Source organism: Corythoichthys intestinalis, chromosome 8 (genome assembly GCF_030265065.1).
Source record: "Corythoichthys intestinalis isolate RoL2023-P3 chromosome 8, ASM3026506v1, whole genome shotgun sequence".
In the NCBI taxonomy this organism is placed as follows: Eukaryota; Metazoa; Chordata; class Actinopteri; order Syngnathiformes; family Syngnathidae; genus Corythoichthys; species Corythoichthys intestinalis.
In genome coordinates, this window is record NC_080402.1 from 2,326,775 (window position 1) to 2,343,712 (window position 16,938).

Below are 16,938 nucleotides of genomic sequence, written 5' to 3' on the forward strand. Positions count from 1 at the left end.
CGCTGCCATCTTCCCGCTTTAAACGGATTGGACAATGGCGTACCGCAAGCAACACGTCACTTCCGCTCATTAATATTCATGACATTAGCTACAGTTGCTAAGTAAGGACAAGCCACCATTTGTCCTTAATAGGAAATGAATGGAAATCGTGTACGAAGGAGATGTTTACAGAGCTAATCCTACCAATTCTCTCCGAAAATGATGTGCCTGGTGCCAAATTGACTGGCAAAGATGTGGAAGAACATAAAAATGTTCAATTAAAGAGATGGCTTGAGTGTCGAAGGCTGAAAAAGACGAAAAAAACGAGCCGACCTAAGCATAGCTTTAGCTTTTTTTTTATCGACACGACTGACAATGACATTCTCCTGTTTCAACAAGCTATCCTTTACCATCAGCCCCGTCTTTCTTACATATCCTCTGGTTGTCCTACGTCTCTGACCATTCTTGGGGGTAATTTAGTTAGCTTTGTGTAGCGATCGCAAATGCTACTTAGTGACAGCCAACAAACACTTTTAATTTTTTCATTGATAACAAATTTTAATTCTATAATTTATTTACACTTCCCCCTTACTAAAGTTGTTTATATATATATATATATATATATAAATATATACATCAGAAACGGTAACAGTGGCAGTCAAATACCATTGTAATTCTTTTCAGGTCATTCATTGTCAGACAGAAGCAGTACGGCACAACATTACGCTAAAAAAATAAGTTAAAAATATAAAAATGGCTTACCACTTTGTCTTCTGAAAGACCATGCCAACCCAACAAAATGTTTACTGCATATGAAATGTGAATGGCTTCACCGAGCTGGTGTTAAAGTCCGCGCATGTTGATTCGGTCTTCACATTTTTTCTTCCCGAGTTTTTGGTTTCCGGAAACGTATGAAGAAAACATCCTTCATGTGTCGTAATGTCTAGAGTCGTTTCTACAAGTTCCAAAAAAGCAATGTGTCATCGGCATGTTCGCTTTTGAAAGATTACCGGCGAAAAGTAGCACAAATTACGTTGTTTCTATGCGAGGGCGGGTCTATGATGTCCCACTTCGGCTTTACTTCCGCTTTACGATGCGACGTCACCGTTTAAAAATAGCATGCGTGCGGTACGCCATTGACGGCAGAATCAGGGAAAGACATTTTGTTGCCCCTACCAACATGGCCGCCTTTTAGCGACGTGTCCGTCGAAGTCCATGCGCTGACATTCAAATCAAGTCATAGATAGCCTACCCATTTTATCAGACGATCTGCGATTTACTCATTGTCTGCCATTGACGGCGCTAGATGTCCAATCTGTTTGAAGCGGGTGGGAGGGCTGGCAGCGAAGGGACGAACGTTTGTTCGCTGCCATTGTCCCGCTTTTCATAAACGGTCTACTTTTCATAAACACATTTCAATTGATGGGAGAATCATGAAAAGAACTTTCATTGCCCCTACCAACATGGCCACCTTTTGGTGACGTTCCCATAAAAGTCAATGCACTGACATTCAAATCAAGTCATCGATGGCTTAGCCATTTTTACCAGAGTATTTGCTAATTTCTCATTGTTTGCCATTGACGGCGCTCGACGTCCAATCTTTTTTTAAGTGGGAGAGTTGGCAGAACAATTGAACGTATGTTCTCCCCAGCCATGTTGGTAGGGGCAATCTTCCCATCAGTCATGCAAAGGCACTCAGAACCATCCTAATTCTCAATTGAGATTATTTGCTCGATGTCAAAAGACTATTTTTACCGGTGCTGCCGTCGAAGCCGCCGACGGCGTAGAGGAGTCCGTTGAGCACGGCGGCCCCCAGCGTGGATCGGCGGTCCTGCATGCTGGCCGCGCCGCTCCAGCGGTCAGCAGCCGGGTCGTACGAGTCCACCGTCCGCACGCGCAGGGAACCGTTGAAACCCCCCACCGCGTACACGCACGTCCCCACCGACACCACACCTAAAAGGAAGAGTGGAAGAAAGGGTACCGTATTTTTCGGACTATATGTAGCAGTTTTCTTTCCACAGTTTGGCAGACGGTGCGTCTTATACTCTGAAGCGACTTATGTGTGAAATTATTAACACATTATTATATCATTGTTGCTTGTTAGCATGTTCTGTATGCTATAGTTATCTGAATAACTCTTAATAGCTATGTTACATTAAAATACCAGGCAGGTTTTTAGTTCGTTGTGTATGCTTCATGTAATGTTAGCATACTCTACAGTTATTCAGCCTGTTGTTCTCTATTGTATTTTTATTAGGGCTGTCAAAATTATCGCGTTAACGGGCGGTAATTAATTTTTTAAATTAATCACGTTAAAATATTTGACGCAATTAACGCACATGCCCCGCTCAGATTAAAATGACAGCAGTGTCATGTCCACTTGTTACTTGTGCTTTTTGTCTCCCTCTGCTGGCGCTTGGGTGCGACTGATTTTATGGACTGAGCATTGTGTAATTATTGACATCAACAATGGCGAGCTACTAGCTTATTTTTTGATTGAAAATTTTACAAATTTTATTAAAACGAAAACATTAAGAGGGGTTTTAATATAAAATTTCTATAACTTGTACTAACCTTTATCTTTTAAGAACTACTTTCTATGCATGGATCGCTTTCACAGAATGTTAATGTTAATGCCATCTCGTTGATTTATTATTATAATAAACAAATACATTACTTATGTACCGTATGTTGAATGTATATATCCGTCTTGTGTCTTATCTTTCCATTCCAACAATAATTTAAGGAAAAATATGGCATATTTTATAGATGGTTTGAATTACGATTAATTACGATTAATTAATTTTTAAGCTGTGATTAACTCGATTAAAAATTTTAATCATTTGACAGCCCTAATTTTTATTTTAAATTGCCTTTCAAGATGACTTTTCTGTTCTTGGTGCTGGATTCTATCAAATAAATATCCCCAAAAAACTGTGGTGCAAATTACAGTCTAAAAAAATAGGGTTAAATCCGTGGAGTAAATGGATTTTAATTGAAGGCATATGCAGGAAAAGACCTTTCATTGCCCCTACCAATATGGCCGCTTTTTGGCGACGTTATCATGCAAAGTGTCAACTCCTGGATCAATTCCTGTTCATTTTGGTCACTTCCTGTTTTTTTTTTTTTTGGGGGGGGGGGGGGGGGGACTATACCAGTCACTTCCTATTCATTTTGGGGCACTCCCTAACAATTTGATAATTTGGGGGATTTTACAGGGGTCGGGTGCGTAAGGAGTTGGGCGGGGGCCTTGGCGGTCCGACCCCCAGTTGCAGAAGCTAACTTTTGGGACATGGAATGTCACCTCTCTGGCAGGGAAGGAGCCCGAGCTGGTGTGTGAGGCAGAAAAGTTCCGACTAGATATAGTCGGACTCAGCTCCACACACAGCTTAGGTTCTGGTACCAATCCTCTCGAGAGGGGTTGGACTCTCTTCCACTCTGGAGAGAGGCGCCGAGCAGGTGTGGGCATACTTATCGCTCCCCGGCTTGGTGCCTGTACGTTGGGGTTTACCCCGGTAGACGAGAGGGTAGCCTCCCTCCGCCTTCGGGTGGGGGGACGGGTTCTGACTGTTGTTTGTGCTTATGCACCGAACAGCAGCTCAGAGTACCCATCCTTTTTGGAGTCCTTGGAGGGTGTGCTGGAGAGCGCCCCCTCTGGGGACTCCCTCGTTCTCCTGGGGGACTTCAATGCTCACGTGGGCAAAGACAGTGAGACCTGGAGGGGCGTGATTGGGAGGAACGGCCCCCCCGATCAGAACCAGAGTGGTTTTCTGTTATTGGACTTCCGTGCTCGTCACGGTTTGTCCATAACGAACACCATGTTCAAACATAGGGGTATCCATATGTGCACTTGGCACCAGGACACGCTAGGCCGCAGTTCGATGATCGACTCTGTAATCGTATCATCGGACTTGCGGCTGTATGTTTTGGACACTCGGGTGAAGAGAGGGGCGGAGCTGTCAACTGATCACCACCTGGTGGCGTGTTGGCTCCGATGGCGGGGGAAGATGCTGGCCCAGACCTGGCAGGCCCAAATGTATTGTGAGGATCTGCTGGGACTGGCAGAATCCCTTGTCAGAAAGAGTTTCAACACCCACCTCCGGCAGAACTTCTCCCTTGTCCCGGGGGAGGTGGGGGACATTGAGTCCGAGTGGGCCATGTTCCGCACCTCCATTGTTGAGGCGGCCGATCGGAGCTGTGGCCGTAAGGTGGTTGATGCCTGTCGTGGCGGCAATCCCCGGCCTGTGGGACTCCGGAGGCAGCTGACGGGTACCGGCCCGCTAAGCGGACTGTGGCTTCGGCGGTGACCGAGGCAAAAACTCGGACATGGGAGGAGTTCGGCAAGACCATGGAAAACGACTTCCGGACGGCTTCGAGGAAATTCTGGTCCACCATCCGGCATCTGAGAAGAGGAAAGCAGTTCACCATTAACACTGTGTATAGTGAAGATGGGGTACTGCTGTCCTCGACTCGGGACGTCATGAGTCGGTGGGGAGAATACTTCGAAGCCCTCCTCAATTCTACCGACACGCCTTCCTTAGAGGAAGCAGAGTCTGGGGACTCCGCAGTGGGCTCTCCAATCTTTGGGGTTGAAGTCACTGAGGTAGTTGGAAAGCTCCTTGGTGGCAAGGCCACGGGGGTCGATGAGATCCGCCCGGAGTTCCTAAAGGCTCTGGATGTTGTGGGGCTGTCGTGGCTGACACGCCTCTACAACTTCACGTGGACATCGGGGACAGTGCCTCTGGATTGGCAGACCGGGGTGGTGGTCGCCCTTTTTAAAAAGGGGGACCGGAGGGTGTGTTCCAATTATAGAGGGATCACACTCCTCAGCCTCCCCGGTAAAGTCTATTCAGGGGTGCTGGAGAGGAGGGTCCGTCGGGAAGTCGAATCTTGGATTCAGGAGGAGCAGTGTGGTTCTCGTCCCGGCCATGGAACAGTGGACCAGCTCTACACCCTCGGCAGGGTCGTCGAGGGTGCATGGGAGTTCGCCCAACCAGTCTACATGTGCTTTGTGGATTTGGAGAAGGCGTTCAATCGTGTGCCTCGGGGAGTCCTGTGGGGGGTGCTCCGGGAGTACGGGGTATCGAGCCCCTTGGTAAGGGCTGTTCGGTCCCTGTACGACCGGTGTCAGAGTTTGATCCACATTGCAGGCAGTAAGTCGAATTTGTTCCCAGTGAGGGTTGGACTCCGCCAAGGCTGCCCTTTGTCACCGATTCTGTTCATAATTTTTATGGACAGAATTTCTAGGCGCAGCCGAAGCGTTGAGGGTAGAGGTGTGCAAAATTTCCGATTCTTAGATTATTCGCGATTCGGCCGTGGAAGATTCGAGAACGATTCACAAACATCCAAATTCCGATGATTGAACTATGCCAAGTAAAGCGGAAGTACAACACACTCAGCGCGCCGCGCAGGCTTCAGGGCACAACGAGGAAGAACGCAGCGAGAGTAGCTAAACATCATGCTTCTCATTACCCAGCCCCTCGGGTAATGCCAACGCTCAACTCACGGCTCTAGCTCAACTCATGCCACGATTTAAAAAAACACAACAACATACCTGACTGCTGCCGAAAAGCTGCTACAAAGTACAGCCACATGTTACGGTAGATATCATTTATATAGGACTAGATGCATTATAGATTCAGTAGCGTAAGCAGCATATCTACAAAAAGCTAGATGCGGGCGTTAGTAAACGGCCGCCATCTTAAAGCAGTACACTTCCCTGCAAGGCTGTTGTAGCGAACCTTCCAAGCAAACCTAATTAACTTTTTATCTAAAATACTCCTAAATCGGTAAAATATTGACTTGAATCTATCTTTAAAATAGTTTTAAAACTTTCACATGTTGAAAGTAGACAAAAGGGAAATTATGGAATAACGGGAGCAATTTTAACAACTTTAACGGTTGATTCACAACATTAAATTAATTGAATGGAGTTTAAAGCTGCTGATACAGAATAGGGACTGGAGTTTTTTTATTTAATGTTATTTTTGTATATTTGTTTACTGCTATATGCAAACTTGATACTGAAATAGTAGTTTGGTTTAGCCTGAGAGTATTTTTGAACAATTTTGGAACTAATGTACAAAACTTTATTTAAAAAAAAAAAAAAAAAAAAAAAAAAAAAAAAAGGGGGGGGGGGGTGCATCAATAATCGTTTTATAATCAAATTGGAGCCTCTGAATCGTAATCGTAATCGAATCGTTAGGTGCCCAAAGATTCCCAGCTCTAGTTGAGGGGGTCCGGTTTGGTGACCTCAGCATTGTATCTCTGCTTTTTGCAGATGATGTGGTGCTGATGGCTTCATCAAGCCATGACCTCCAACTCTCACTGGAGCGGTTCGCACCCGAGTGTGAAGCGGTTGGAATGAAGATCAGCACCTCCAAATCCGAGACCATGGTCCTCAGTCGGAAAAAGGTGGCGTGCCCTCTCCGGGTCAGGGATGAGATCCTGCCCCAAGTGAAGGAGTTGAAGTATCTTGGGGTCTTGTTCACGAGTGAGAGTAGGAGGGAGCGGACGTTCCGACCCTCACCTATGGTCACGAGCTGTGGGTCGTGACCGAAAGAACAAGATCCTGGATACAAGCGGCCGAAATGAGTTTCCTCCGGAGGGTGTCCGGGCTCTCCCTTAGAGATAGGGTGAGAAGCTCGGTCATCCGGGAGGGACTCGGCGTCGACCTGCTACTCCTCCGCATTGAGAGGAGCCAGCTGAGGTGGCTCAGGCATCTGGTTAGGATGCCTCCTTGGAGAGGTATTCCAGGCATGTCCCACCGGCGGGAGGTCCCGGGGAAGACCCAGGACATGCTGGAGAGACTATATCTCTCGGCTGGCCTGGGAACACCTTGGGATCCCGCCGGAGGAGCTGGTTGAAGTGGCTGGGGAGAGGGAAGTCTGGGCTTCCCTGCTAAAGCTGCTGCCCCCGCGACCCGACCCCGGAGCAAGCAGAAGATGATGGATGGATGGGGGTTTTTACAGGTCACTTCCTATGAATTTTGGGGGAAATGGGGGAAGCAGTATGTTAAAATAACAAGTACTGTGTTGTACACCCACAGCCAGAAGTTGTTGAGATGTTTTATTATTCAGCTGAATGAGGAAAAGCCTGAAAAGTTTGCCTGTTTTTGACTCCCAATTAAGGAGTCGACAAGAGAAGCCTACCCGCTCTGCACCTGCGCGTGGGCAACTCGGCCACCTGGTACCAGCGCCGTTCCTCGAAGTCGTAACACTCCACGCTGCGGATGGCCTTGGGCGCTTGGCCGCCCACCACCACCATCACCTGCAGCAAAAAAAAAGATGGCGTGGTCGGGCGGAGGAGAAAAGCTTAGGGAGTTTTCGGGCCGGCCTACCTTGGGGCAGCGGGCGGGGGTGCGCGCACGAGTGCGCGCCGTCTTGATGAGCGCCCGCTGCTCGGCCGGCAGCAGATGGTACTTCATGGCCTCGATCAAGTAATCCTTACAGGCGCTGCTGTTTTTGATCAGGGACTCCTCCTCCACGCGCTGACCTCACAAACACAGCAACGTTGACATTTACAGTATTTGCACTTTTCAGGTTTTAGCGGTTAATTTTTCTACAATTTTTTGCAGTTTTTAGCATTATATTTGGTCTGTCATTCAGCTATGTTTTTGTCATTCGCCAAATGTTCAGTTCCACGTGCCAACTTCACAAACACGATCTTTTTTGCATATTCCACAATTTATTTATTTGCAGTTTATTTTTTTGCAGTTGGTCAATTTTTCATTCTTCCCACTTTTTTGGTCCATTATTCAGTTCTGCTGTTTTGTGTAGTTTTTTTTTTTTTTTTTTGCATATTCCTTGGTTTTCAAACTTTTTTAGCAGTTTTCAGGTTTTTTCTTAATTCTTTACAGTTTTTTTGCATCAATTTCAGTCTTTTTTTCAGTTGTGTTTTTCCCATTTATCAAATTTTGCGCTAACCTCACAAATATATATATATATATATATATATATATATTTTTTTTTTTTTTTTTGCAGTTTGTCAATTTTTCACGATTCTTCCCACTTTTTGGGATTATTTTTGGTCCGTTTTTCACTGCTTTTGTATTTTTGCAAAAACTTTTCTTGGATGCAAGTTCCGATCCTGCCAAAAAATGCCCCAAAGAAATGGAAAAAACTGGAAAGCTTGAAAAATGAACTTTTTTCACAATTTTTTTGGTCCATTATTCAGTGCTCTTATTTTGTGGTTTGCGTTTTTTGTGTGTGTATATTCTTTGTTTTTTAAAGCTTTTTGGACATCGGTCCATTTTTCACAATTCTTTGCAGTTTTTTGCAACAATTTTGGTCCATTTTTCACGGTTTTCGTAGTCTTGCCATTTTTGATTTCCTTGATCCAGATTGGGATCACAAACACATTTTTTTGCATATTACACTATTTTTTTGCAGTTGGTCATTTTTTTACGATTCTTGGCAGTTTTTTGGGATTATTTTTGGGATTTTTGGTTATTCAGTTTTCCTAGCTTTGTGGTTTGCATTTTTTGGCAAGATTTTCAGTTTTTTTTTTTTGCATTATTTTTGGTCCGTTTTTCACTGTTTTTGTATTTTTGCAAAAACCTTTCTTGGATGGAAGTTCCGATCCTGCCAAAAAATGCCCCAAAGAAATGGAAAAACTGGAAAGCTTGAAAAATGAACTTTTTTCACAATTTTTTGGGTCCATTATTCAGTTCTCTTATTTTGTGGTTTGCGTTTTTTGTGTGTGTATATTCTTTGTTTTTTAAAGCTTTTTGGACATCGGTCCATTTTTCACAATTCTTTGCAGTTTTTTGCAACAATTTTGGTCCATTTTTCACAGTTTTGCCATTTTTTATTTCTTTGATCCAGACTGGGATCACAAATACATTTTTTTGCATATTACACTATTTTTTTGCAGTTGGTCAATTTTTTATGATTCTTGGCAAAGTTTTGGGGCTATTTTGGGGATTTTTTGGTAATTCAGTTTTCCTGGTTTTGTGGTTTGCATTTTTTTGGCAAGATTTTTCACAGTTTTTGTAATTTTGCAAAAACTTTTCTTGGGTGCAGGTTCCGATACTGCCAAAAAATGCCCCAAAGAAATGGAAAAACTGGAAAGCTTGAAAAATGAACTTTTTTCACAATTTTTTGGGTCCATTATTCAGTTCTCTTATTTTGTGGTTTGCTTTTTTTTGTGTGTATTCTTTGGTTTTGGACATCGGTCCATTTTTCACAATTCTTTGCAGTTTTTTGCAACAATTTTGGTCCATTTTTCACGGTTTTCGTAGTCTTGCCATTTTTGATTTCCTTGATCCAGATTGGGATCACAAACACATTTTTTTGCATATTACACTATTTTTTTGCAGTTGGTCATTTTTTTACGATTCTTGGCAGTTTTTTGGGATTATTTTTGGGATTTTTGGTTATTCAGTTTTCCTAGCTTTGTGGTTTGCATTTTTTGGCAAGATTTTCAGTTTTTTTTTTTTGCATTATTTTTGGTCCGTTTTTCACTGTTTTTGTATTTTTGCAAAAACCTTTCTTGGATGGAAGTTCCGATCCTGCCAAAAAATGCCCCAAAGAAATGGAAAAACTGGAAAGCTTGAAAAATGAACTTTTTTCACAATTTTTTGGGTCCATTATTCAGTTCTCTTGTTTTGTGGTTTGAGTTTCTTTTTGTGTATTCTTTGGTTTTTAAAGCTTTTTGGACATTGGTCCATTTTTAACAATTCTTTGCAGTTTTTTACAACAACTTCGGTCCATTTTTCACAGTTTTCGTAGTTTTGCCAGTTTTGATTTCTTTGATTCAGATTGGGATCACAAACACATTTTTTTGCATATTACACTATTTTTTGCAGTTGGTCAATTTTTAATGAGTCTTGGCTGTTTTTTTATTATTATTTTGGGGATTTTTTGGTTATTCAGTTTTCCTGGTTTTGTGGTTTGCATTTTTTGGCAAGATTTTACACAGTTTTTTTGCATTACTTTTGGTTCGTTTTTCACTGTTTTTGTATTTTTGTAAAAACTTTTCTTGGATGCAGGTTCCGATCCAGCCCAAAAATGCCCCAAAGATATGGAAAAACTGGAAAGCTTGAAAAATGAACTTTTTTCACTATTTTATTGGTCCATTATCCAGTTCTCTTATTTTGTGGTTTGCGTTTTTTTGTGCGTATTCTTTGGTTTTTAAAGCTTTTTGGACATCGGTCCATTTTTCACAATTCTTTGCAGTTTTTTGCAACAATTTTGGTCCATTTTTCAGTTTTCGTAATTTTGCCATTTTTGATTTCTTTGATCCAGTTTGGGATCGCACACACATTTTTTTTGCATATTACACTATTTTTTTGCAGTTGGTCAATTTTTTACGATTCTTGGCAGTTTTTTGGGATTATTTTTGGGATTTTTTGGTTTTCCTGGTTTTGTGGTTAGCATTTTTTTGGCATATTCATTGTTTTTTTTTTTTAAGTTTTTCGGTAGTTTTAATGTTTTCTTTTTTGCAGTTTTTTTAGTCCATTATTCATTTGCCTGTTTTTGTCGTTTTTAAATTTTTCGGTTTTTAAATTCAGATTTGGATCTTTACAAAAAATAAACCAAAACAAAGACCAAACAAACATTCTTTGTCTGCCTCCTCTTCCCTATTCCGCCACAAGAAACGAACAAGTGCCGACGACGGTACCTGCACCAGATATTCCCGGGTGAGAAGAGGCAGGCGCACGTGCTCCATGAGGTGGGCCAGGTGCTCCTGGCGCACGTCTTTGTCGTGATTGACCCACGCCACAACAGACTCAAAGACCTGCGCAGCAGGCAAAAGGGGCGTGTCGGACCGTGTCAGGTCGGTGCGCGGTTGCGGCCGGGCGGGTGGGCTCACCTTCTCCTCAGTGGGAATGGTGAGTTTGTCGCTGGCGATGAGGCTGGAAACCTGCTCCATGCCCAGATTGAGGAACTCCTCGCTGCCTACCACTTCTGTGAAATGTTGTTCTGGAAAAAAAAAAGGCAGTTTTTGGCAAAAAAAAAAACAAAAAAAAAAAAAAACAATCCTAATACATTATCAATAACCACATTCATTTCCAATGGCACATGTAACATTTAAATATTGATTTTCAACTATGACTTGCAAAAATAACAAATTAAAAAATAGAAAAAAAATCTCTATTAGTAGTCATTATTTTTGCCAAAAAGATTGGAAATGACCCAAAATGTCCAGAAAGTGACCCATAATTATCCTAATAGAATGTAACCCTAAAATGCCCCAAAATCAATGGGAAAGGATCTAAAATGTACAGAAAGTGAGCCAAAATGTACAAAAAGTAACCTGTAATTGCCACAAATTCAACGGAAAGCGACCTGAAATGAACAGGAAGTGGCTCCAGAATGCACTAAAATACAAGAGAAATGAGAAATGTACAGGGTGTGACCTGGAAATGCCTGAAAACCAACAAGCATTTATCCAAAATGTACAGGAAGTGACTCCGAAATGCCCTATAATCATCAAGAAATGATTCAAAATAAACAGGAAGTGACACAAAATTTATAGGAAGAGACCTGGAAATGCCCCAAAATTACCATGAAGTGACCCATGATTACTCCAATAGAATTTGACCTCAAAATGCCCCTGAAATCAACAAGAGGTGACCCAGAAATACCCAAAAATCAACAAGCATGAATCCAAAATGTATAAGAAGTGACCCCTAATTGCCACACATTCAACAGAAAGCGACCCAAAATGAACAGCAAGTGACAACGAAATGTCCCATAATCATCAAGAAATTATTCAAAATGTAGAGGAAGTGAACCAAAATGTATAGGAAGTGACCTGGAAATGCCCCAAAAGCAACAGAAAGTGATCCATTATTACCCCAATACAATTCGACCCCCAATTCAACAGGTAGTGAACCAGAAATGCCCCAAAACCAACAAGAATTTATCCAAAATGTACAGGAAATGATCCATAATAGCCACAAATTCAAAAGAAAGTGACCCAAATGTAATGCAAATGCCCAACTGCAAATGCCTGAAAATCAACAGAAAGTGACCCATTATATAGAATTTAACTTCAAAATGCCCCCAAAATCCATTGCAGGTGACCCAGAAATGCCTGAAATCAACAAGAATTTATCCAAAATGTACAGGAGTGACCCAAAATTGTCACAAATTCAACAGAAAGTGACCCAAAAATCCCCTATAGTCAACAAGAAATTATTCAAAATGTACAGGAAGTGACCCATTATTAACCAAATACAATTTGACCTCAAAATGCCCCCAATATCAACAGGAAGTGACCCAGAAATGCCCGAAAATCATCAATAATTCATCCAAAATGTACCAGGAAGTGACCCATAAGTACCACAAATTAAACAGCAGCGACCCAAAATGAACAGGAATCACTTCCGATTATGGTTAAGGTTAGTGTTTGTATGTTTGTTCTTGGTTTCTGATCAATGCAAGAATTACCTCTCAATAATGCGCTTTATAGTCCGAAAAATACGCTACGGTTTTTCTCCTCTTTTGTTTGTTAATTGAAGAATAAAGAACTGACGGTCGGACCCGAGCGGAGCTTGAAGTCACCTGCATAGCAGTTGGCCTGCGTGAGCAGTTGCGAGCAGGCGTGCAGGTCGGCGAATGCTCGGATGCCCAGACAGTTGGACGGGTGCAGCTGGGAGCTCAAGAAGTCGCAGCACGCCTTCCTCACCTCGTTCAGTTGTAGCAAACCCGCCGCCGGGAGCACCGCCTAACGAAGCACATATTCCTTAAGTCCTTGACGATGTTAGCTAGTCAGCCCGCTTCAAACAGATCGTATGTCTTTAAACTCATCATAATTGACGGAAGAAACACAAAAAGACCTTTCACAGTCAGATCAGCCATGTTGGTAGGGGCAACCTTCCCTCCAAACGCAATCCATTGACAATTCAAATCAAGTCATAAGTCATCGGGTGCTACCTGCACGTTATCTTCCGTGACTTGAATCTCGGCCGTGTAGATGTAATCCACCAAGAGTCCCAGCGTCCAGCCGTCCATCTCCTTGATCCTCACGCGCTTGGCCCGACTCTCCGCCATCTCGCCTGCAGCCACGACGGTGTTTTGTGGGAATCGACGAAGGGAGAGGTGGCGACGGTGAGGAGGCGGGGCTCGCTACCTGTGAACATGGCGTGAAAATACGGGCTCCCGGCGGCCAGCACCACGCGGTGAGCGGCAATCTCCACGTCCTCTGCCACGATGGTCACGTCGCACAACAGGTTTTGGCTGAGGGGAAGCATCACAAATGTCATTTTTTGAAAATGCCACAAAATCAGCAGGAAGTGACTTTGAAATGCCCCCAAAAATAGAGACAGCGAGAACCAAAAGTGGTATTTGGCATGTGGCAAAATCGATTTTGCCATTTGGCATTTTTTTTGCCATATGGCATTTTTTTGCAATGTGGCCACTCAGCCACATTTTGCCACATGTCCAAATGGATTTTGCCACATGGCAAAATAAAAATTTCCGCATGGCAAAATCCATTTTGCCACATGACATAATCCATTTTGCCACATGGCAAAAAAATGCTACATGGCAAAATCCATTTGCCACATTGCAAAATAAAATTTTCCGCATGGCAAAATCAATTTTGCTACATGGCAAAATCCATTTTGCCGCATGGCAAAAAAATGCCACATGGCAGTCATTTTGCTGCATGGCAAAAAAATGCCACATGGCAAAAGCCATTTTGCCGCATGACAAAAAATGCACCATGGCAAAATCCATTTTGCCATATGGCAAAAAAATGCCACATGGTAAAAGCAATTTTGCCACATGGAAAAATAAATACCACATTGCAGAATCCCTTTTGCCACATTGCAAAAAAAAAATGCCACATGGCAAAAAGATGACACATGGTAAAATCAATTTTGCCACATGGCAAAAAAAAAGCCACAAAGGAAAATCAATTTTGCCGCATGGAAAAATAAATGCCACATTGCAGAATCCATGTCACATTGCAAAAAAAGTGCCACATGGCAAAATCAATTTTGCCGCATGGAAAAATCCAATTTGCCAAATGGCAAAAAAAATGCCACATGGCTAAATCCATTTTGCCACATGGCAAAATAAAATTTTCCGCATGGCAAAATCAATTTTGCCACATAGCAAAATCCATTTTGCCACCTGGCAAAAAAAGTGCCACATGGCAAAAGCCATTTTTCCGCATGGCAAAAAAATGCCACTTGGCAAAAAAATGCCACATGGCAAAATCAATTTTGCCACATGGCAAAAAAACGCCACATGGGAAAATCAATTTTGCCACATGGAAAAATAAATGCCACATTGCAGAATCCCTTTTGCCACGTTGCAAAAAAAAAAATGCCACATGGCAAAATCATTTTGCCGCATGGCAAAATAAATGCCACATAGTAAAATCCATTTTGCCACATTGCAAAAAAAAATGCCACATGGCAAAATAAAATTTTCCGCATGGCAAAATCAATTTTGCCACGTGGCAAAAGCCATTTTGCCGCATGGCAAAAAAAGTGCCACGTGGCAAAAGCCATTTTGCCGCATGGCAAAAAAAGTGCCACATGGCAAAACCCATTTTGCCACATGGCAAAAAAATGCCACATGGTAAAATCAATTTTGCCACATGGCAAAAAAACCGCCACATGGGAAAATCAATTTTGACACATGGCAAAATAAATGCCACATTGCAGAATGCCTTTTGCCACATTGCAAAAAAGAATGCAACATGGCTAAATCCATTTTGCCGCATGGCAAAAAAAAGTGCCACATGGCAAAAGCCATTTTGCTGCATGGCAAAAAAATATGCCACATGGCAAAATCCATTTTGCCACATGGCAAAAAAATGCCACATGGCAAAAGCCATTTTGCCGCATGGCAAAAAAAGTGCCACATGGCAAAACCCATTTTGCCACATGGCAAAAAAATGCCACATGGTAAAATCAATTTTGCCACATGGCAAAAAAACCGCCACATGGGAAAATCAATTTTGACACATGGCAAAAAAAAATGCCACATTGCAGAATGCCTTTTGCCACATTGCAAAAAAGAATGCAACATGGCTAAATCCATTTTGCCGCATGGCAAAAAAAAGTGCCACATGGCAAAAGCCATTTTGCTGCATGGCAAAAAAATATGCCACATGGCAAAATCCATTTTGCCACATGGCAAAAAAATGCCACATGGCAAAAGCCATTTTGTCGCATGGCAAAAAATGCCACATGGTAAAATCAATTTTGCCACATGGTAAAATCCATTTTGCCACATGGAAAAATAAATGCCACATTGCAAAATCCATTTTGCCAAATGGCAAAAAAAAAAAAAAAAAAAAAAAAAAAAAAGGCACCACATGGTAAGAGCAATTTTGCCACATGGCAAATACCACTTTCGGTTCTCGGCGCTGCTGCAAAAATAGGAAATGACCCAACATCTGCAGGAAGTGAATACAAAATGCCACTGAATCAACAGGAAGTCACCCATAATCACCAGGAAGTAACTTTGAAATGCCTCCAAAAATAGGAAGTGACCCGATACTTACAGGACGTGACAACAAAATGCCCTCAAATCAAAAGGAAGTGACTCAACATCTACAGGAAGTGAAACAATTTTAAAAGGAACAGACTTAAAAAAATAAAAAATAAAAAATAAAAAAATAAAAAACAGGAAGTGATCCAATATGAACAGGAAACGACTTTGAAATCCCGCCCCTCCAAAAAAACAAACCCAGAAGTTAGTGACCTAATATCTATAGGAAGTGAAAACAAAATGCCCCCAAATCAATACGCAGTGACCCAATATACAGAGGAACTGACACTGAAACACTCCCACCCCCTCCAAAAAGAGGAAGTGAGCAGATATAAACAGGAAGTGATGACAAAATGCCCCCAAATCAACAGGAAGTGACATGACATCAACAGGAAAAGCCCTTAAACAGGAAGTGACAAAAAAATGCCCCCAAATCAACAGGAAGTGACCTGTTATCAAGAGGACATGACCCCAAAATGCCCGAATCAACACAACGCGACCCGATATCAACAGGGACTGACTTTGAAATGACCCCTCTCCCTCCCCAAATCAACAGGAAGTGACAACAAAATGCCCCCAAATTAACAGGGAGAGACGCGCTATCAACAGGAAGTGACCCATAAATGATATACTGTATAGATGTAAATATTTCAAATAACTAACATAAACACACATGAGTAACCTGTACAGCACATTTTGGCCAGCAGAAGGCGCCCAATCTGCACCAACTCGCTACATTTTGTGCTTCCATTTGCTGTAGTAATACCACCAATCGATCAACAGGTGTCCCTATTATTATCCAATAGGCTCCCCATGCCATTAATGAAGATCAAATTGTGTGTTTACTCATCAGTCTATATTAGGAAATATGTAAAATGTAAGTAAAATACCTGCGCAACTCGTTCATGACTTTGAAGGCCTTCCTCATGTGTCGAGGGTTGAGCGTGAGCGCCCCCTGTCTCTCGGCGCCGCCGTCCTCTTTGTCCAGAGCGTGCGGACAAAGCCGCGTGCACCTGCGACCCACACGGTTCAGAGGTCAACGACGTCAGGGGTCATATTAACGCAGTGGCTGCCATTGACGGCGACAGACGTCCCGTCGGTTTGCAACGGCAGCCATCCTTTTAATATCGAAAAATTCATAAAATACATGGAAAAAGCGAATAGTTACTGTATCTTTGTTGTTAGGCTTTCATTTGGTGACTATTTTTTTAAAAATGTTTTTTAATTATACGAAAAAAAAGTATCCCCGCCCTTTTTTTTTTAAATGATTAAAATATAATAATAGAATAAGAATATTTACTAGGGTTGTTCCGATCATGTTTTTTTGCTCCCGATCCGATCCCGATCGTTTTAGTTTGAGTATCTGCCGATCCCGATACTTCCCGATCCGATTGCTTTTTTTTGCTCCCGATTCAATTCCAGTCATTCCCGATAATTTTTCCCGATCATATACATTTTGGCAATGCATTAAGAAAAAAATGAATAAAACTCGGACGAATAT

General features: G+C 42.3%; 1 protein-coding gene across 1 annotated transcript in view; it reads right to left on the minus strand.

Moving 5' to 3' along the window:
- The window catches only part of klhl2 (kelch-like family member 2), a 34,643-nt gene that overhangs the window by 4,530 nt on the left and 13,175 nt on the right, over nt 1–16,938 (minus strand). The window contains exons 2-10 of the mRNA XM_057844105.1: nt 16,328–16,450; nt 13,060–13,166; nt 12,864–12,985; nt 12,492–12,654; nt 10,795–10,904; nt 10,603–10,719; nt 7,319–7,468; nt 7,131–7,248; nt 1,735–1,932 (exon numbers count right to left, since the gene is read on the minus strand). Coding sequence (XP_057700088.1) covers nt 1,735–1,932; nt 7,131–7,248; nt 7,319–7,468; nt 10,603–10,719; nt 10,795–10,904; nt 12,492–12,654; nt 12,864–12,985; nt 13,060–13,166; nt 16,328–16,450 — 1,208 coding nt within the window. The remainder of the gene's footprint in view (nt 1–1,734; nt 1,933–7,130; nt 7,249–7,318; nt 7,469–10,602; nt 10,720–10,794; nt 10,905–12,491; nt 12,655–12,863; nt 12,986–13,059; nt 13,167–16,327; nt 16,451–16,938) is intronic.